The 21,574-nt window shown below is 44.7% G+C and overlaps 1 protein-coding gene across 1 annotated transcript in view; it reads right to left on the bottom strand.

Annotated features, from left to right (window-relative positions):
• Nucleotides 1-21,574, bottom strand: part of nlrc5 (NLR family CARD domain containing 5) — a 116,332-nt gene that overhangs the window by 8,298 nt on the left and 86,460 nt on the right. Inside the window, exons 37-47 of the mRNA XM_033036468.1 lie at nucleotides 20,022-20,069; nucleotides 19,745-19,828; nucleotides 18,685-18,768; nucleotides 16,309-16,392; nucleotides 13,239-13,322; nucleotides 8,805-8,888; nucleotides 7,467-7,550; nucleotides 4,985-5,068; nucleotides 3,374-3,457; nucleotides 1,699-1,782; nucleotides 61-144 (exon numbers count right to left, since the gene is read on the bottom strand). Of these exons, the coding sequence (XP_032892359.1) occupies nucleotides 61-144; nucleotides 1,699-1,782; nucleotides 3,374-3,457; nucleotides 4,985-5,068; nucleotides 7,467-7,550; nucleotides 8,805-8,888; nucleotides 13,239-13,322; nucleotides 16,309-16,392; nucleotides 18,685-18,768; nucleotides 19,745-19,828; nucleotides 20,022-20,069 (888 nt within the window). The remainder of the gene's footprint in view (nucleotides 1-60; nucleotides 145-1,698; nucleotides 1,783-3,373; nucleotides 3,458-4,984; nucleotides 5,069-7,466; nucleotides 7,551-8,804; nucleotides 8,889-13,238; nucleotides 13,323-16,308; nucleotides 16,393-18,684; nucleotides 18,769-19,744; nucleotides 19,829-20,021; nucleotides 20,070-21,574) is intronic.

Here is a 21,574-nt window from a genome sequence, read left to right as displayed (position 1 = left end):
GGCAAAGATATACAGATCACTCACTGCATGGAATCCCCACTCAATCCCATGTGCACTTACCTCAGCTTCTTTAACGACTTCAAGCTTCTCAGTGCCAGCGCAAGCTCCGATACTCCTTCATTCCCAATGTTATTTTCAGCTAAGCTGCAGGGAGAAAGGAATTCTACATGGAGTAATCCAGCATTTAACATCAACTGGATGAATTCATGCATGCAATAACATTCAAGGTCACATGAACCGCTCATTCCAAGGTCTTGAAACTCATTCTAAGATCTTACTTCTCCTGATCTCTGCAAACCCAACCTACCAAGATATCCAACCTCTTCTTATTGTGGCCTTTTCAACCAATCCATCATTGGCAACCTTACTTCTACCTATCCTGGTCCCAAGCTCAAATGTCCTCCCTCCTTTAAGATGATCCTTAGAGGTCGTCTCGCTAACAAAACCTTTAGACATTTAGACGGTAGCACGTGGCTTGGTTCGGCAACTTGAGCACCCAGGAGCGGAAAAGACTGCAAAAAGTTGTAAACACTGCCCGGTCCATCATCGGCTCCGACCTCCCTACCATCGAGGGGATCTATCATAGTCGCTGCCTCAAAAAGGCTGGTAGCATCATGAAGGACCACACCATCCTGGCCACACACTCATCTCTCCGCTGCCTTCAGGTAGAAGGTACAGGAGCCTGAAATCTGCAACAACCAGGTTCAGGAATAGCTACTTCCCCACAGCTATCAGACTATTCATCCTAACTCAAACAAAATCTGAACTTTAATTGACCTATTGCACTTTATATGCTTATTTATGTGTGTGTATATATATATATTCAATGGTATATGGACACACTGATGTGTTCTGTATTATTTATGCCTGCAATATTCTGTTGTGCTGAAGCAAAGCAAGAATTTCATTGTCCTATCTGGGACACGTGACAATAAACTCTCTTGAATCTTGAATCCTATGAAGTGTTGGCTGAGGCCGACAAAGTCATGGTCACAGAAATGGCAGGATGTACAGATTCTGAAGTAAGATTCTGGAGGAGGGGATAAGCAGAAGGTAAGGAGACTGCAGAGCATAATGACCCGCAGGTCAAAGGACTGGCTGAAAATTCATTTTATTTGGTGATTCAGTTCTCAGTGCAACTTATTGCAGAGTATTTAGTAAAATTACAGATTACCACCATTTGGTTTTGCTTGGTGAAAAGAAAGGTTGTGCTTAGTTTAGATTTCGCTTTGGAGATACAGGGTGGAAACAGGCCCTGCGACTCACCGAGTCCACGCTGACCAACGATCACCCTGTACACTAGTTCTATCCTACACACTAGCAACAAATTTCAGAAGGCAATTATCCAACAAACCTGCACGTCTTTGGAATGTGGGAGGAAACTGGAGCACCCAGAGGAAACCCACATGGTCACAGGGAGAACGTGCAAACTCCGTACAGACAGCACCCGTAGTCAGGATCAAACGTGGGTTGCAACTCTACCGCTGTGCCACTGTGCTGCCTTTTCTAAATTATTTTAGCAGAGAACTTGCACATCTTTCTTTCGATGTTTTAAGATCATTATTTTTGCCTCACGGTGACAAAATGAGTCAGTTCTGAACATTCATGACCCCGATGTAAAAAGAACGTTCTTCATTTTTAATACAAAATTGGAACCAATCAGTCTTGACACTGTCAACAAGAGAGTAAATTCCTCACCTTATCTCTTGGAGGGTTGGGCACAACACAAGGCCCTGTGCCAGGCTTAACCCACCACCGGTACCAAGGCCACAGCAGTGAAGGCTGAACAGGGAGGTAGACAGCTTAGATTAGTATATACATTGGAAAGTCATCAGCCAGAAATGTGAACTTTGCTTCTCTCATCAAAGCTGCTGCCTGACCTGCAGTGTCTTAATTTCAGATTTCCAATATCTGTAGGTTATTTAATTGTTGTTATTATTTACTCATTTTACTCAACCCAACAGGGGGCGCTGACCTGTGCGCGGCTGCCCAGCCAGCAGCTGTCTGTCTTTTCATCTTTTTTTTATTTTTAGTTAGTTAAAGTGTTTTTGTTTCTGGAGTTCTAGACTTTTTTATGTGGGGGGTGGGGGGGGGGGGGGGGGAAGGGGGAAACTACCTTTCAGGGTCCCTACCTGGTCGGAGAGGCAGCTTTTCTCCGGGCTGCAGCTTCGACCCGTCCTCGCGGCCTACCAGCGGGCCTGGAGCGGCGTTTCCTGTCGGGCACTGCCCAGAACCACGGCTTCGGCAGCGGCACAGCGCTGGAGCGCTATCGTGGAGCGGGCGATGACTTGCCTGGGTCGCCGCCAAGTAAAACATCGCGGAGCTGCGGGTTTGAGGAGCAGCCAGCTGCGGGCGGCGGCGCCGAACTGTACACCGGGAGCCTGGGATCTCTAGATGAGATCGCCAGTTGTGGAGCTCCAACCGGCGCGGCCTTGTTGGCTTCGGAAGCCGCGGCCTCCAGTACGGAAGCGGCCGTTCCAGGGTTCCCAAGCCGCTGCGAGGATTCTCCCGACGCCGGAGCAACATCACTCGGCGAGAACGGCCAGGAACATCTGTGGAGGCCTCAATGGGCCCGACTATGGGTGAACTGGGGTTGGGGACTGGACTTTGTGCCTTCCCTCATGGTGGGAGCCATTGTGGGGGGATGTTCTTTATGTTTAAAACTCTTATTAATGTTATGTCTGTATTCTTTCTTTATGTGCTGCATTGGCAAGAAGCATTTCACTACACCTAGGCGTATGTGACTAATAAATAACCTTTGAACCTTTGAAGCTCTCAACTTCAGCCAAGGCCAAATAGATCTATGTGTGGATGGGAACCATACAAATGTGGATGGAATATTGGATTTAGTCATCCCATTATCTCCCATTTCAATGCAAAAAAATTAGTCTTGTGCCAGAATCTAGATTAGTTTCCCTTTCGCTCACTTTGACTCTGTTCCATTCTATGCACGGTTGGATTCCTCATGGGCATAAAACCCAGGCTACAGATTATACGGTGAATCAGAGGTAGACAAAAATGTTGGAGAAACTCAGCGGGTGAGGCAGCATCTATGGTGCGAAGGAATAGGTGATGTTTCGGGTCGAGACCCTTCTTCACGTCACCTATTCCTTCGCTCCATAGATGCTGCCTCACCCGCTGAGTTTCTCCAGCATTTTTGTCTACCTTCGATTTTTCCAGCATCTGCAGTTCTTTCTTAAAACATATGGTGAATCAGTGTAACATTCAGAGTGAATAATACCAATAATACCATTGCTCTCAAACTGATTACAGTCTCTTAGCCAGAAACGGGCTGAACCTTGATAACCTGCACCAAGAGCACTGATATTCCCAGACGCAGCAAACAAGCACACAGTGAACACAATACACTTACTTCAGAATCTTTAAATGAAGCATCTTTGGAAGGGCTTTGGCTAACTCCATTGCGGTTTGATCGCCAATCTTGTTCCTGGACAAACTATATGTTCGTGTTGCCACGGAGTTTGGGGGGAAAAAACGTTGCAATCAATATTCAACAGCCATCAGTTGTACATAAGAAACAAGATGTAGCAGTATGGCAACTACAAGCAATAGGACCCATAGCACTTGGCTAAATGCTGTAAAGGCCATGGGTCCTAAAGAAACGTTCTGACCTGAAACATCACGCATACCTTTACTCCAGAGATGCTGCCTGACCCACAAAGGTACTCCAGCACTCTGGCTAAATAGAACCCGGGAAAATATTTGGGCAAAAATACTTTTCAAACCTCAGAAATTATTTTCTATTTCTTGAATGATTTGGCTTTAACAGTAAATATTACAAAATAATATCTGTAGAATAAACATTAGGATATGGGCAGCACAGTGGCACAGTGGTAGAGATTCTACCTTACAGCACCAGAGACCTGGGTTCAATCCTGACTATGGATGCTGTCTGTATGGAGTTTGTACGTTCTCTCCATGACCTGCTCGGGTTTCCACCCACACACGTGCAGGTTTGTAGGCTAATTGGCTTCTAAAATTGTAAATTGTCCCGAGTGTGTGCAGGATAGTGTAAGTGTGCGGGGATCGCTGGTCGGCGCGGACATGGTTGGCCAAATGCCCTGTTTCTGCGCAGTATTTCTAAAATAAAGTAGGGATGGGTCTGTTCTACTGTCGGCTAGTGTTGCAGAGTACCTTTCTTTGCGGCCTAAATGAAGGCTTTGTAGGATGACAACAAGTCCCTTCTACAGGCCCTGTTACACACATCTGAAGAGGAGTTTGCCTGCTGGCTCAGTTGCTGAACCATGACTCCTCTGTTTGAATGGCAGCGAATCCTTTGGATCATTTTTTCAATCCTTTAGACTTGGTAAAGGCTGCTCCATGGGTGAAGATGGCTTTCTGAAGTAGCGCTCCTTTTATAGCTTAGTTTAGTTTAGAGATACAGTGCGGAAACAGGCCCTTCAGCCCACTGTGTCTGGACCACACACACTAACACTATCCTGTACACACACTAGGGACAGTTCCACAATTTTACCAAGACAGTTTACAAACCTGTACGTCTTTGGAGTGTGAGAGGAAACCAGAGCACCCAGAGAAAACCCACAGGGAGAAAATACAATCTCCGTACAGACAGCACCCATAGTCAGGATCAAACCCGGGTCTCTGGCGCTGTAAGGTAGCAACTCTACCGCTGCACCGCCATTCCATCCTCTTCAGAATGGTTCTCTATTTAAATTTAATATCAATCCAATTCACCATCTCTTTAATAACATCCCCCCTGTATCAGCCTGAGTCTGCACCTGGTGCTATGAATACTTAAGCAGAGTAGAAATGAATGCACTGCACTGACCCTCCAGCCGAGACTGGGAGATGATTAGAACGATGTGGATAGCAATCCAACCACCTTTCCACAGCAAAGCTCAAGAGATGGCAACATGATAATAACAGTCTCTCTTCAAGGCAATCGATTGTATTAGTTCAAATCATATCGTGACCAATCAATGTGACAATTCACTGCACTTACTCAACCTCTTCCACTGATGGGCACTGTCTGAGGGCTTCCGCCAGTCTCTGTCCACCAATTGCTGTGATGTTGTTTTGGGTCAGGCTATTAGTGAAGACACAAAAGGTTGCAAAGTTTACACCGCACCAAACATAAAGCTCCCTTGATTAATATGTCTAATATACTGTACCCAGCTTGCATAGATGAGACTGGCATTGCTTTCAGTCCAGAATATTGAGGGGTGACCTAGAAGTGTGAAAACGTACACCCCCAGATTCAGAGACAGTTTCTTCCCAGCTGTTTTCCTACAACAAATAGAGAGCAGTTCTGAACTGCTACTTACCTCATTGGTGACCCTCCAACTATCTTTGATTAAACTTTACTGGCTTTATCTTTTACTAGACATTATTCCCTTATCATGTATATGTACACTTTGAATGACTATATTGTAATCATGCATTGAATGAATGAATGAGATACTTTGTAACTTTGTTGGCACCCTTTATGTGGTGACTCTTTGCATACCTTGGGAATGCAAAACAAAGAATCTTACTGTGACAATAAAGTATTAATTCATTCATGTATCTGTATGAATTACTATATGGTAATCATATATTGTCTTTCCGCTGCCTGGTTAGCACGCAGCCAAAGCTTTTCACTGTACCTCGGTACACGTGATAATAAACTAAACTGAACTGAGGCATTTAAGAGAGAACATAGACAGTCCAGCACAGGAACAGACCCTTCAGCCCACATGATGCTACGATAAAATAAACTAATCTCACCTGCCTGCACATGATCCACAACCCTCCATTCCCTGCCTATCTATAAGTCTCTTAGACACCGCTATTGTATCTGCCTCCACCACCATACCGAGCATCACGCCCCAGACATCCAACACCTTCACTGTAAAAATATATCCCGCTCATCTCTTTTAAACCTTTATATTCACATTAAAGCTATGCCCACTAGTATTTGGTATTTCCACACTACTGAAAAACGTTCTGACTGTCTACCATATCTACACCTCTCATCATTTTAAATACTTCTCTGAGGTCTCCCCTTAATTGGTACATGTGACAATTAAATAGAATCTAGAACGTCTGGCCTTCCAGAGCAAACAATCCAAGGTTGTCCAACCCCTCCTTGTAGCTAATACCCTGTAATCCAGGTTAACCTCTGGTAAACCTCTTATGCACCCGCTCCAAAGTCTCCACGCAGCCTAACCAAAGTCCTATAAAAATGTATCATGACTTTCTGACCCATATACTCAAGGTGTTGAAAGGATTTGATATAAATGACTGAGGAACTACATAGTTCTGGCAGAAGCACTGCCAACTCTGCTGGAATGGAGATGTCCAGTGTTGGGACACTTCACTTCAGGCCACAAGTTCTGCAGGAATAAACCACTTGGCAATTCATGCCTGCCCCACCATTCAATGCGTGCTATTTTCATGATATTTATTTTAGTTGTTTATCTTTTTTTAAATATTTTACCTTGTATGTATCGTTAGCTTTTAGAAATGTTTGAATGGTGCACTGACTGGCTGACATTTTACAATTTTGTTGTACATGGTTCATGTTACAATGACAATAAAGAAACTATTCTATTCTATTCTATTCTAATATGATCATAGCTGATCCGGGCCTTATCTCAGCAAAACATGGCTTTATCAAGTAGTGGAAATGAAGAACTGCAGATGCTGGTTTAGACCAAAGATAGACAAAATGTGCTGGAGTAACTCAGCGGGTCAGGCAGCATTTTTAGAGGAAACGGATAGGTGACGTTTTGGGTTGGGACCCTTCTTCGGACTTGCCCAAAATGTCACCTATCCTTTGCCTCCAGGGATGCTGCCAGAACCACTAGGTTACTCCAGCACTTTGTGACTATGCTTTTATCAAGTTCTCTAACAATTCTAACAAAGTCCTGATGAGAATCTGTCCAGTTTCATGTTCCACTCAGAATCAGATGCAAAGCTGAAGGTTTTAGGAGATGTGGAGTTAAGTTATAGATCGCTTACAGAGTGGTTTACAGGCAGGTAAAGATACTACCTCTGTATAGTGCTTCAGTAAGATCACTAGAACACACCTGCATAACCCATGAAACAAGGCTTGGAACACTTGGGAATGTTGACTGCCCTGGGCTTCCCTGCTGGCGTCTGATGTGAATCATGGGTTGCAGGAGCCAAGAGGCAAAATCAATTCCATCCTTCACCTGAGTTTGGACGGTGCATGTGGAGAGAATCACAGTTCCCTCCAACTCTGCCTGATTTAACACCCACACACAGAATGACCAGAGCAGAGGCACTGCCTGTTCCTTCCCCTCCCAAAGAGGAGACAAGGGTGCACAGGTTAATCATGGAATGACAAGAGAGGCTATTGACTACCATTGAAACTCGGACAACCCTGCTCTGGAAGACTTGTTTCCATGCACTGTGTCCCCGGCTGTACCAACACTACAGCGGGAGCTGATAAATGAAGTGATCAGAACAAAGCCACTTACTTCAGTATCTTCAAGCTCTTCATAATGGGCAGTACGTCAGCCAGCTTCATTGCTCCCACATTCTCCATACAATTGTCTGACAAACTGGATGGGAAGACAACACATTTACAGGAACTGCATATGCTGGTTTACAAAAAAAAAAGACACATGTGCTGGAGCACCTCAGCCGGTCAGCGAGCATCTCTGGAGAACATAGATAGGTGATGTTTCAGGTGTGGACCATTCTTCTGACATATACAGATAATTCACACACCAAGGCTCAGCCTAGTCACAGTGCAAAATTAAGATGATTAAAATGTGATTCACTTCTACTGTGACTTGCTTTTTGCCGTGAGATTAGATTCATACCAGGCTGACTGGATTCACTTCATTAGGTTGACAGTATGTGCCGCAACATTAGTAACAAACCATTAATCTAATTATATGAAGTGCCTTTGTCTATTTTTTGACACTTTGGGAGAATTAGTCAGGGAAAGAACTGTTAAGTGATCGTCAACTCCACAACAAAGTCCTTGGTCTTCAAAGGAAATAGGTTTATCACAATGCTCCAAACAGCGCTCTCTATAATCAATGATGTACAACTGGAGTTTGTACATTGTTGTCATGCAGGAAACGTAACAACCAGTTGGAGCAAAGCAAGATCCCACAGGTTGACATAACTTTGAGCATTTGTCAGCACTGGGCCTGCACTCGCTAGAGTTTAGAAGGATGAGGGGAGGACCTCATTGAAACTTACTGAATATTGAATAGTCCTGGATAGAGTGAATATGGAGAGGATGTTTCTACTAATGGGAGAGTCTAGGACCAAAGGCCATAGTAGCCTCAGAGTAAAAGGACGCACCTTTAGAAAAGAGATGAGGAGGAATTTCTTTAGTTAAGAGGGTGGAATTCATTGCCACAGATGGCTGTGGAGGCCAAGACATACGGTATTTTTAAGATGGAGATTGACAGATTAGTAAGGCCTTCGGTGGTTATGGGGAGAAGGCAGTAGAATGGAGTTGAGAGGAAAAGATAGATCAGCCATGATTGAAAGGCGGAGTAGACTATTTGGACCGACTGGCCTAATTCTGCTCCTATAATTTATGAAGTTATAAATGTTGGCCATGAGCCTGGGAGATGGGTGGGGAAGTGTGGGAATTCCGTGCCCTGTTTAATCATGATGCAGTGAGATCTTTTACATCCACCTCTAGCAGTGGCTTCCTGCCATACTGTAGAGTTAGCCTCGATTTTACCCAGATCTGGTAAAACTGGATTTTACCCTGTCTGGAACAAGATATAGTCAACAGCCAGCATATTAAATTAGACACTGTACACTTGATCGGACAGTTTTGTACTCACTTGATTTCTCCCATTACAGTGCTGTATTTCAGTCCATTTGCTAGCTCCGCTGCCCCTTTGCAACCAATGGAGTTAGACTTCAGACTAAGAGAAGAAAGATGTCGAAATGTAATACTTATAAAGTACTTGAAATACAAGTAATACATTGAAAGTGTTTGTGCTTCAATCGCAATGTGGAAATATGTAAATGCCATTATTTGGCATAAATTAGAGATGGATAGTATTTAAAACAAAATTAGGGAGTTTGTGTTTCACTTCTCTTCATTTTATTTTAATTCCACTGACTCCAACTGACATTGGTGAATGGCTTGCATCAAGAGATCTATGGACATGCTTCCTTTCACGGACACATTAACGGGGCACCAGAGATTGCAAACAACAGAAAGGTACTGTGTAGGAAGGAACTGTAGATGCTGGTTTAAACGGAAGATAGCTAAAAAAAATAGCTGACTCAAAAAGCTCATCGGGTCAGGCAGCATCTCTGGAGAAACGGAATAGGTGACGTCTCGGGTTGAGTCTGAAGAAGGGTCTCGACACGAAACGTCACCTATTTCCTTTCTCCAGAAATGCTGCCTGACCCGCTGAGTTACTCCAGCTTTTTGTGTCCATCTTCAGCAGGAAGGTAACGGTTCTGGTGGTTACCATCCTTCCATCTATGCGACAAAGAGATGTGATCGAGCAATGGGCCTGCTTTTGTGCTGCATGAGTCAACGGTTCTATTATGTGTACATGTCATGGAGTTGGGCTTGAAATCATGGTCTTCTAACTCTGCATCATGTGTGTTACTGGGATAGAGACGGAACACCATCTGAATAGAACATTGTGCATTCAATCTCTTATGCTCAGGTAACACCCGGATTGCAACTTACCAAAATATAGGGTAGACACAAGAAACTTCAGATGCTGGTTTACAAAACAAAGACACAGAGTGCTTGAGTAACTCAGCGGGTCAGGCAGCATCTCTGAAGAACATGGAAAGATGATGTTTCAGGTCTGGACCATTCTTCAGACTGATTATGTTGGGGAAGGGGGCGAAGAAAGCTGGAAGAGGGGAGGGTAGATTCGATACAGGGTAAATTTGATTTTAGTGGAAAAATGTGGTTTAGATGGGATTCGTACTTTAGTGGGGGATGCAGAACCCAACATATCTTTTTTTAAAATTTTTTATAAAGAGTATGGATAAATCATTTGAGAATAACACATTTTAAAGGGTTTGAGGAGAGATTGATGCTCACCTCCAGTAAAGCACTTTGTGGGCAGATTCTCCACACTGCCCAGTTACAACTTCAGCTTCAGGCTTTGCGCAGCTGTCACTGCAACCAATAACTCAGGCAATTTCTCAAGTGGTCAGTTGATCATCTGTGTGTTACGGAGGTATGGCCACATGAAGGATGTCATTAAGATTGCAGAGATTTACGAGGATGTTGCCAGGACTCGAGAGCCTGAACTATACAGAGAGATTGGGCAAGCTGGGACATTGGAGGCCCGGAGGCGAACTGAGATGTGGCATCTTGGTTAGCATGGATGAGTTGGGCTGAAGAACCTGTTTATGTCTCTATGTTGAATAGGCAGGGAACACTATGGAACCAGTTAAAAGTCCATCCTTTCATGTTGAATGTCAGAAAATGTGGATACTAGTAAGTTTGAGCCAGTGGTTCCTATCCAGTTGTTTAAGAAGGAACTGCAGATGCTGGAAAATCGAAGGTACACAAAAAAGCTGGAGAAACTCAGCGGGTGCAGCAGCATCTATGGAGCGAAGGAAATAGGCAACGTTTCGGGACGAAACGTTGCCTATTTCCCTCGCTCCATAGTTGCTGCTGCACCCGCTGAGTTTCTCCAGCTTTTTTGTGTTCCTATCCAGTTATTTGCATCATGTGAAATCTGTCCGGCCATTTTCTCCCCGTTCACTGCAATTCAGATTTGACAATAATATGGAGAGTACTCACTTTAATTTCTTCAAGCACGTCATTCTTGGTATCCCTTCAGCCAACAGTTTTGTACCGTGGTCTTTGAGCAGCATGGAATCCAAACTGCACAGAAATAAAGAGATTAGGTTGAGGTTTCTTGTGCTGTTTATTTACATTTTAATTGTGTAACTCCATTTTAATTACGAAGAAGACAGTGTTGATCAGTCAATGGATCAAAGTATTATAGTATTTCCAACATCACAGACAAATCTGTCTAATCAACCAAGTTGATTTTGCAAATGTTATCCAGCTCTGTCTGTACTTGAACTATGTATATTTTTTATGCAGTGTCAAATGCACAAATTAATTTCATACCATTAAATTCAATACAAAGTTTGTAAATCAAAAAAGCCAAGATATAAAAGCAAATAAATCAACTTCTGCAGAAACAAAGCACAGTGGAAATATGGGGACGGTGGGGGGGGGATCAAATAATGCTGGGAATATTTAGCAGGTCGGGCCAAAGATCCTATAGAGAGCAAGGTAGTCCACTCGACGAAAAAGCCGTAGTAGGGTCATGGGCAGAGTCATGGGTAATCTTCGGCCCCATTTCCGTAACCAGCTTCCGTCTCCGCACCAAAGATCCCATAGCGGAGCAAAGATACTAGTGCGAAGACGGAAGCCGTTTACGGAAACATCCTCGTAAAAATAAAAGATCTTTGGTAAAAAACTTCTCCTCATTTTCTTTCTGCCTCTCTGTCTCACAATAAAATGCAAAAAGATGCCTATGTTCCTTCCACAGCATGTGGGAAGTCTGGCCCAGATCAGCACGGCTGGGACGCCAGGGTAAAGTTGCGGGGAGGTTTGCATTGTATTTTTATGTAATGTTGTCCCTTGTCTGGGCCTTGTGTCTGAAATAAACATTATCATTATATATAAAAATCTGGAGAAATATATATGTGTGTGTTAGACCAAATTGCTGGAGAAACTCAGCGGGTGCGGCAGCATCTATGGAGCGAAGGAAATAGGCAACGTTTCGGGCCGAAACCCTTCTTCAGACCATCCATATCACATTCATATATGTGTGTATGTGTGTTCTTTCCTACACAATCTAATCAGTTGTATGCTCGCTGAATAAAACCATCCTTAAGTTATACATCATTTTTTAATCTAGCTCAAAACAAATGTTATTTTGTTAAATACTTCAGTTAGATAACCCCACCATTACAGACAGATCTCATTCCACTCTCTGGCTATTGGGAAGACCAGACCCATTTTATCGTTGAAAAATAATTCCATAGACACAAAAAATCATTAAGGAACATTAAGGAACATTCCAAGAGTAGTGCAACTGGAATCTTCATATTGCTATTATTTTTTCAAATACCGCAGTTGTGAACAGTGTGATTAGATGAATTACAGAGTGCAAGTGTAATACAAAAATAAACTCAAACACAGCACATGAGCCATTTAAATAGAAATGTTTTTACAAAAACATTAAAAAAGACCATTAACAGAATCATAATTTGTTAACGTATTAATCTTTAACAAAATTTAACAGAATTATGAATCTAACCCTATATGATACACACAAACTGTTCCCCCGCAACGCTGATTACACTGCGAGAGGGATATACAAAGTCGGGTCGGGTTACTGAAATGGCCGAAGAAAAGGCCGATGTTCCGCTCCGTTGCATACTACACGTCAGCCCATTGGATTTAGCAGGAGTGGACTATCTTGCTCGCTATAGGATCTTTGGGTCAGGCAACACCTGTGGATTTCAGGCACATTCAGGGTGAAGGACATCAGTCTGCTCTACTGCGACACCCTACCCGCCCCTGTGGTCACACCCTGCTCTCTGAAGTTGGAGTGAACTGGATCAAAGTGTAGCTGGGACGAAAACCATCAGTGATGAAACAATGTGGAGATAGTGGGAAAACGTGGGCTGATCCGTGGAAGATAACACTGGATAAATGGAACGTGGGATTGAAACAGTCATCATTTCCACACCAGCGCTGGTGAGACTGGTATCCATAATTAAATTCAGTTGTAAATAATGATTGCAGTATACTTGCGGAAAGACTGATGTCAATCAAGATGAGTGCAAGCAGCCTGTGGCCCTGCGTCACCGGCCTGTCGTGTAACTGACGGCCAAAGTGGGACAGGCCCATTATAGGATTTATTTATTTTCATGATGGACACAAAGTGCTGGAGTAACTTGTATAGGCGGCTGATTCACACCAAAGATAGACACAAAATGCTGGAGTAACTCAGCAGATCAGGCAGCATCTCTGGAGAAAAGGAATAGATGACGTTCCAGGTCTCGACCAGTAACGTCACCTGGTCCTTTTCTCCAGAGATGCTGCCTGACTCGCAGAGTCGCTTCAGCATTTTGTGTCTTATCGGCTGGAGTAACTTAGTGGGTCAGGCAGCATCTCTGGAGAGAAGTACCTGGGTTGTTTCTTTCCATGGCTGTGGTATACAATGGGTGAATGACTGAAAAATAAATGTGATCGTGGTGCATACTTGATTATCTTCAGTTGTTCCAAGCACGGAAGGATTTTTCCCAGTTCACTGACACTCTCCTCCCCCAGTTCGTTGTGTGACAAGCTGTAATGAGAGGAAACAGAGGACTTGTGAGCGGCAGGGTGCCAGACAGATGCTGGTTGAAGCATCTCCCTCCCTTGTGTGGGACAAGTTGTATGTAGCCACAGTGGTAAGAGGCGTGGGGAGAAGCATCACTCTCCCCAAATAATCCATCCCCCACCTCCCCAACTGGAATGCAATCACAGCGTGTGTGCACAACACTGCAGCTGAAAGCACTGATGATGACAATGCCCTTCATTTCCTTCTTCTCATCCCAGCTGCATCTCACAATCCAATACAAGCTGCAGATGTTTCAACATAGAGGGTGGTGAGTATTTGTAATGCCCTGCCAGGGGTGATGGTGGAGGCAGATATAGCAGTCATTTAAGAGACTTTTGGATAGGCACAGGCAGGGAATGCACGGATATGGATTGTGTGCAGGCAGAGAGGAGTTGGCAGGATTTTCTACACAGACATCGTGGGCGAAAGGGCACAGTTCCTGTGCTGTACTGTTGTATGTTATGTGGGATAAGAAAGCTGCTGTCCTACTTCACACCTCTGGGCAGACAGGAGACATCATATGGACAGACAGGTGGTGGAAGAACATGAAATATGAAGAAGAAGAAACATCAATAAAGTCTATTCAATGCATGGAGCCACCAGCTTAGCTTTAGTTTAGGTTTTAAAGAAACAGGGTGGAATGTACCTTCAGCCCACCGAGTCCATGCTGTCCACTGATCCCCCCCATACAACAGCACTATCCTACACATGAGGGACAAGTCTACATTTACCAAAGCCAATTATCCTACTAATCTGTACGTCTTTGGAGCGTGGGAAGAAACCGGAGCACCCGGAGGAAACAGGGAGAATGTACAAACTCCATTCAGACAGCACCCCATAGTCAGGATCGAACCCGGGTCTCTGGCGCTGTAAGGCAGCAACTCTACTGCTGCGCTGCCCCGTTCTGGTCACGAGGAGTGCTTGGACAAATTTGGATTGTTTCTGTACAGTGATGTAGGTTGAGGAGAGACCTGACAAAAGTATATAAAATTATGAGAGCTATAGATAGGGTAGACAATTGGAATCTCTTTCCCAGGGTGGAAGTGTCAAAAGGAGGACTAGCTTTGAGGTCAGAAGGGGAAAGTTTAAAGGAGATGCATGGGGCAAGTTTTTATTTTACACAGAGCGTGGTGCGTGGCTGGAACATCTGCCAGGGGTGATGGTGAAGGCAGATACGATAATGACACTGAAGAGGCTTTCAGATAGGCACTTCGAAATGCAAGAAAAGAGGGATGTGGACCACATGCAGGCGGAGAAGATTAACTTGGCATCATGTTCTGCATTGACATTGTGGGCTGAATGGTCTGTACTTGTGCTGCATTGTACTATGTTCTAACTAAATGATAACCACCAGACACTGACGGTGGCAATCCTCCCACGTTAGACTGTTATTTTCTGAAGGAACGGTGATACCAGAACCCTAACATTCACATCTACTCACACTCAACACTACTATTCAAAGGCAACTCACTACTGTATAATAATCTGTTATTTCTGTTTTTTGGATTTTCCTGCAGGCTGTCACTCTCGGTACAGCTCCATTTAGGTGTGACGTTACTACAAGCTGCGGGCAACTTTGTTCCCGAGTCAGTGGGAAAATATGGAGACTGCAGGGAGGGAATCACACGCACTTGGGCAAATAAGAGACAACAGCAGCAAATAGAAAATGAGGAAGGTCGCACGGGAGTCTAGCTGAGAGGGGTCTGAGTGGACACTGTCACAAAGTAAATGTGCATTGTTAAAGTCAACAAAAGTATCACAGCAAAACTCAACAGCAATATCTAGACAGAGTGTGTAGGAAGGAACTGCAGATGCTGGTTTACACCGAAGATAGACACAAAATGCTGGAGTAACTCAGCGGGTCAGGCAGCATCTCTGGAGAAAAGGAATAGGTGACGCTTCAGACTGAGAGGTCTGAAGAAGGGTCTCGACCCAAAACGTCACCAATTCCTTTTCTCCAAAGATGCTGCCTGACCCGCTGAATTACTCCAGCATTTTGTGTCTATTTTCTGGACAGAGTGTGCCAGTTAGAATGCCCACTAGGTGGCACTAAAACAGCGTGTTTTGTGTACAATTATACCCCTTAATGTTCACAATATCTCCGACTTCTGTTTGAAAGCAGAAAACTCAAAGTAGAGGAAGTATGTGAAGTGTTTTGTTTTCTCGTTGTCGGAAGGTCAGTGGCCAGAGTGGTGGAAGTAAATGCTGATAAGAAAACGTTATCGAGAATTTCAGCATCTAGGCAAGCAGATAAGAGTTAAGACACACATCCAGCTGAACAATGGAACAAGCTCAAGTGGGGATGGATGTTGTTAAATACACAGTACCAACTGACTGGTCCAAAGAAACACAGCTGTTACAGACATTCATGTACATCGTTACATGTTGCTGCTCCAACAATTGTCGCCTTAACTACTTCACGTCGCCCCACCAATGTCCCTTTGGATTCCTTACCACTTTGTGGAGTAGTCCAGCTTCCCCTCAAGTGCAACTTGGTGCTCACCTCAACTGCTCCAGGTGGGGAAGCTTTGTATTCTAACTAAGTTACCTGGACAATGACGGTATGTTTTGACTGATTCTTGGAAGACAGGCCTAAGATGGGCTGAGTGGCCTTTTGTTGTTTTTTTTGTGGGTACGTTGACTGAGGGATGAGTAACAACCTGATCATTGGGGATGACTATCCTGAGCGCAGATGAATGAAGTTTCAGTCGACTGTGTTATAGTTAGGGTACAGTCATTGGGGAAGCGTGGAGCAAGTGATGACTGCAGCTTCTTCCAGCAAAGAGCAGCCAACATTGATGGGAATTGCTGTGTCCATGGACCATTTAGAAGCAGGATTCTGAGTGGTACGTGTCATTGAATGCCAAACGAGGCAGATCGAGAATACCTTCCAACAACAAAACCAATCACCCAGTGAACACACAGTGAACAAAGCAAAAAATATTCTTACTCTAGCTCCTCAAGGCTGTGGCATTTACAAAGACCTGCCATCAGTGTCATCATCCCTGTGTTGCTCATGTTGGTCGACTCCAGGCTGAGATCGGAAACACAAAATATAACTGTAATCACAGCACAGGGTTTGAACGGATGCATTTGTTATTATAGGTTTGATTGAGGCAAAATAGTGGGGGAAATCCGCCGATTTCTTTTTTCCCCAATGGTGTTAGGACATGCTTGAAGCCAGCTCAAAAGAGGGGCTTTTCAAGAATGGGGAAGGAAGTCAATTTTAAAAGTCATGATGAGCAAGTAGACACCTCGAAGCCACCCTCTTGTGACTGACTGCCGTGAGACGTGGAGCACCTTCCATCTTGTACTTCAGATTGAGGCATTTGGATCACAGCGTGGACAAAAGAAAAAGATCTAACTGATTAAAAAAAGACACAAAGTGCTGGAGTTATTCAGCAGAGTAAAGGGTCTGTCCCACTTGGACAACCTAATCCACGAGTTTAGAAGACCCTAGACGAGTTGAAAAAAATGTCAAGGTCATGTTGACTCGCCGAAGTAATAGACCTCCTACCACCTCCTACGACTATGTCTACGACCTCCTACGACTATGTCTACGACCTCCTACGACTATGTCTACGACCTCCTACGACCCCCTTCGACCTCAGTCTTCCACACCTTAGACCAACTACAACTAGCTACAAATGGAAAATGATCACATGATAAAATGATGTCATGTTTGCATTTTTTTCTCTCGTGCCAGTTACCGACCTACGACTACCACCACGACCTACCTACGAGTAAAAAGCATCCATTTTTTCCTTGCCGACCTTTTTTTTACTCGTAGACATTTTTTATCAGGCTTGAAAAAACGCAGCGACCCACTTGAGGCCACGAGTACGCGGACATCACTCACGAGCAAGAGGAAGAGTTACGAAGACCTCCTACGACCTTGTGGCGAACATGCTGCGAGTACGAGTCAAGGGCAAATTCGGCAGAGGTCGCCAATTAGGTCGTGAAAGTGGGACAGGGGCTTAACTTTTCTGAAGAAGGGTCCCAACCCGAAACATCACCTGCCCATGTTCTCCAGGGATGCTGCCTGACCCATGGAGTCACTCCAGCACTTTGTGTCATTTTTTTGGGTAAATCAGCATCTGCAGTTCCTTGCGGTTGTTACAAGATTGAACTGAAATAATTTTCTGAAGTGCACAGTGAGGATCGCCCAAAAACAGTATCCCTGATCATCCGTACAAATCTCACCCGAATTACATCACATCCATCCTAAGTAACACCACCTTATATTACATCTGCTCCAAGTAATGCCCACCACACCCACTTCCAAATCATACCCTCCTAAATAAACCAGCATCTTAAATCACAGCTAGTCTAAGTCAAAGTCACACCTGCTTTGAATCGTTCATATGTTAAAGCACCGGCTTGTAAACCCTCCCCATTATAAACAATAAATACTCTGCCATCTGACTCTGAAAACATCCCACTATTTGCCAGGGCTCAACTCCACAGATGTCAACTACATAGGGTCTAAAACACTAAGATTGAGGCCACAGCTTATCAAGAGAATGTCCCAGCTCAGCCTCACTGATTGTCACCCATTCAGTAATTTATGTGGGACTAAAGGGCCTGTCCCACGAGCATGCGACTGCATGCGGCGAGCGCGACCAAACCGGAAGCGTGGGCCACGCGGAGGTCGAGTGATCCCGTGAAGTTCGAGTGAAAGTCCGCGGGAAGTTTGCGCTAGGCGTACGCCGTCAAGACGCTGCGTATGGCATCGAGACGGTGCGTACGCCCGTCGAGGCGGTGCGTACGGCCTCAATGTGGCTGCGGGCCGGCAGGCCGTTGCCGTGCGGAATTTTTGAACAGTGTCAGTTTTTCGGAGCCCCGCGCGATGTCGGGACCAGCTCCGCACAACTCCATACGGCTCCGGCGATCGAAGTGGGACCGGCCCCGTGAGGCCGCACGGCTCAAGCGACCACGTTATGTCACGCTTGCCGCATGCTCGTGGGACAGGCCCTTAAGGCAGTGCCTTGGATCTGCAGTGCACCTTTGTTGGGGCATTACTGGTCGCTAATGACCTAGACAGAGTGGGTGGACTGTCTCTGGAGGTGGGGTGGGGGTGCAGGCCAACTATCAGAGAACCAGTGATGAGGGAGCAAAGAACTGCAGTACCCGACGGGATTTCCAACCCAACTTCTCCACCAAAGACAAAGCTGATAGGGGATTAAAAGCCAATGCACTGGTCAAGCTGCAACCTCTTAACCACGGAAGCCCGTTGTATAATTCTGCTGAATCTAATCAATATCCAATTAAATAGATTTACAACAGAAATTGAAAACTGGCATCAAGTCGCTGCAGCAGAACCTACCTGAGATTCCTCAGCCCCCGGACAACCTGAAGGACTTCAGCAAGTATTTCTGCCCCCTCGTTGCCAAAGTTATTTTGGCATAAACTGTAAGAGAATTAGGAAAATCCATAACATTAGAATCCAGGGCAGCCCAATGGCACGGACCAGGCACGGACCCCAGTGTCAACACTTTCACACCTTGGGATGGTGACTTTGCGTATCCCCGAGTGCATGCTTGTCATCCATGCACCAAATTCATTTGAAGCGACTGCGGCTATTTCTCTGTTCTACCACCGCCAACCTGTTAATGAGGAACACTGGCCAAGGCCAAGTCTGTGTCACCTGCTGACCTCCCTGCTCTTCCTCAGTTTGAATCGAGGGAACATTGGCAACTGATCGAAGGCAGCAAAGTTGGCTTTGTTCCTGTCCAGAAGGTGGGATCTCTCACAGGGCAGCTTGGAGGCAGACTGGACTGTGAGGTTAGATTCCAGACTCTAAAATCCTGGATTAACTCAGCGGGACAGGCAGCATCTCTGGATAGAAGGAATGGGTGACGTTTCGGGCCGAGACCGTTCTTCTGAAGGGTCTCAGCCCAAAACGTCACCCATTCCTTCTATCCAGAGATGCTCCCTGTCCCGCTGAGTTACTCCATACATAGATACGTAGAAAATAGGTGTAGGAGTCGGCCCTTCGGCCCTTCGAGCCAGTATTGCGATTCAATATGATCATGGCTGATCATCCAAATTCAGTCCCCCTTTCCTGCTTTCTCCCCATATCCCTTGATTCTGTTAGCATTAAGAGGTATATCTAACCCTCTCTTGAATATATCCAGTGAATTGGCCTCCACTGCCTTCTGTGGCAGAGAATTCCACAGATTCACAACACTCTGGGTGAAAAAGTTTTTCCTCATCTCAGTCCTAAATGGCCTACCCCTTATTCTTAAAATAAAACTCATTAAACCTGGGTGCAATACATGGTCACAATATTTTCACTCAGAAAACACTGGTAATAAATTATTACTCAACACAAACATTACACACATAAAGCAACAAGATACAAATACTGTAAGTTGAAAACTCACTGGAGCTCCATTAGATGGGGACATCGTTTAATGATGGATGAGAGATGTACGAGGTGGAGTGCCTCCATGCCGCAATGTTGCAAACTGTAAGTTAGCAAAATTTGTTTCATACTCACGACTTAATAAGAAATAATTAATCCCATTCCATTTTTTTACATTAGTCCCTCACATGTAAACTGTCAACATATTAGATTTTTTTTTAAACTGCAAAGATAGTGTCATTTAAAAAAAATCAAATTTTCAAAGTAATTGATGTCAAATTAAACAGAATAGTTACCTGATTATCCCCAGGGAAGGATAGGTCACCTCATTGAATATTCTGGTGCTGGAAGGAATCAGAAAGATCTAAGATAAGCTCTGCTGATGAGAATCTAGAGGAAGGCACATTTGTTACATAAGAGGTGCAGCCTCAAGAGTTGCTGTGGGGAGCTGGGTCTGATTCTCATCTTGAGATCTGTCAGCAGAGTTCTGCCTGTGACTACAATGAACTGCTGGTTTATTTTGGAGTAAATCACCCCGTCAGTGTGGGTAAATAGCAAAAGAACCAGGTGCGACACAGTGGCACAGCTGGTAGAACTGCTTCCTCACAGCAGCAGAGATCCGAGTTCGGTCCTGACCTCGGGTGCTGTCTGTGCATTGTTGCACCTTCTCCATCGGACCGCGTGGGTTTCCTCTGGGCCCTCTGGTTCCCACACACATCTCAAAGAAGTGCGGGTTCGTGGGTCAATTGGCCTCTCTGTAAATTGCCCCTAATGTGTGGGGAGTGGATGTGAAAGTGGGATAACAGGACGAGAGTGAACGGATGATCAGTGTCGGCGTGAATGCAGTGGGTCAAAGAGCCCATTTCCATGATGTACCTCTAAACAAAACCAGAGAGAAAGTAGCTGGGTCTGTGTGAGAGAAAATATATTGTAAAGCTACAGGGAATAAGGAGAGGGGGGGTGGATTAATCGGATTTCTCAGATGGGAACTGGAATGGGTCAAATGGGCCCCTTGTACGCGCTCATAGTCAAGTGAATTGTGGATGTTCACCATTGTATTGGGACTGATGGCCGTACCATTGTACTGGTGATGATGCGTTGATATAGCTATCTCATTTGAACACAGACTGTGCACCTGCATGCCTTTCCCAGGCAGATTCAGATTAATTTATTGTCATTAAACACCAGGGCGCATTAAAAACCATTCTTCACATGTTAGCCACAGGGTAGACAGGGCAAAGCAGCAGAATGGTGCATGACTGTAGTGCAACAGCATATTAAAGCACACTAACAGAATAGAATAGCAATCCCACCCTGTGCTCATTCCAATGAGATGCAGCCCAGGGACAACAAGGGATTAGGATGGGCCAGGGCAACAATGGCTTCTACTTCAAGCTGAGGAAGACATGCTTTTCAGTGTGGAGGCATTTGGAGCAAGTGTAACATATAAAATGTACAGAGAAACCAGAGATGGCCTCCATTGGGGATGCAGTTGTAAGGACTTGCATCTTAACACGTTACAGCCTAAACATTCAACACGTTACAGCCATTCAAAACAGCAACGCCCAGTACTCCAGCTTTCAAAAAACGAGGTTTAGTTTAGTTTAGTTTAGAGATACAGCACGGAAACAGGCCTTTGGCCCACCGAATCCCAGCCGACCACTGTCCGATACATTAGGTACCATTTACAATCTTTACCAAAGCCAATTAACATACAAACTAAAGATAGACACAAAATGCTGGAGTAACTCAGCGGGAGAGGCAGCATCTCTGGAGAGAAGAAATGGGTGACGTTTCGTGCCCTTCTTCAGACTGTCTATCTTTGGTTTAAACCAGCATCTGCAGTTCC

The sequence above is a fragment of the Amblyraja radiata genome, chromosome 17 (genome assembly GCF_010909765.2).
Source record: "Amblyraja radiata isolate CabotCenter1 chromosome 17, sAmbRad1.1.pri, whole genome shotgun sequence".
Lineage (NCBI taxonomy): Eukaryota > Metazoa > Chordata > Chondrichthyes > Rajiformes > Rajidae > Amblyraja > Amblyraja radiata.
The sequence above is the reverse complement of the archived record's forward strand: the minus strand, read 5'-3'. Positions and strand labels throughout refer to the sequence as shown.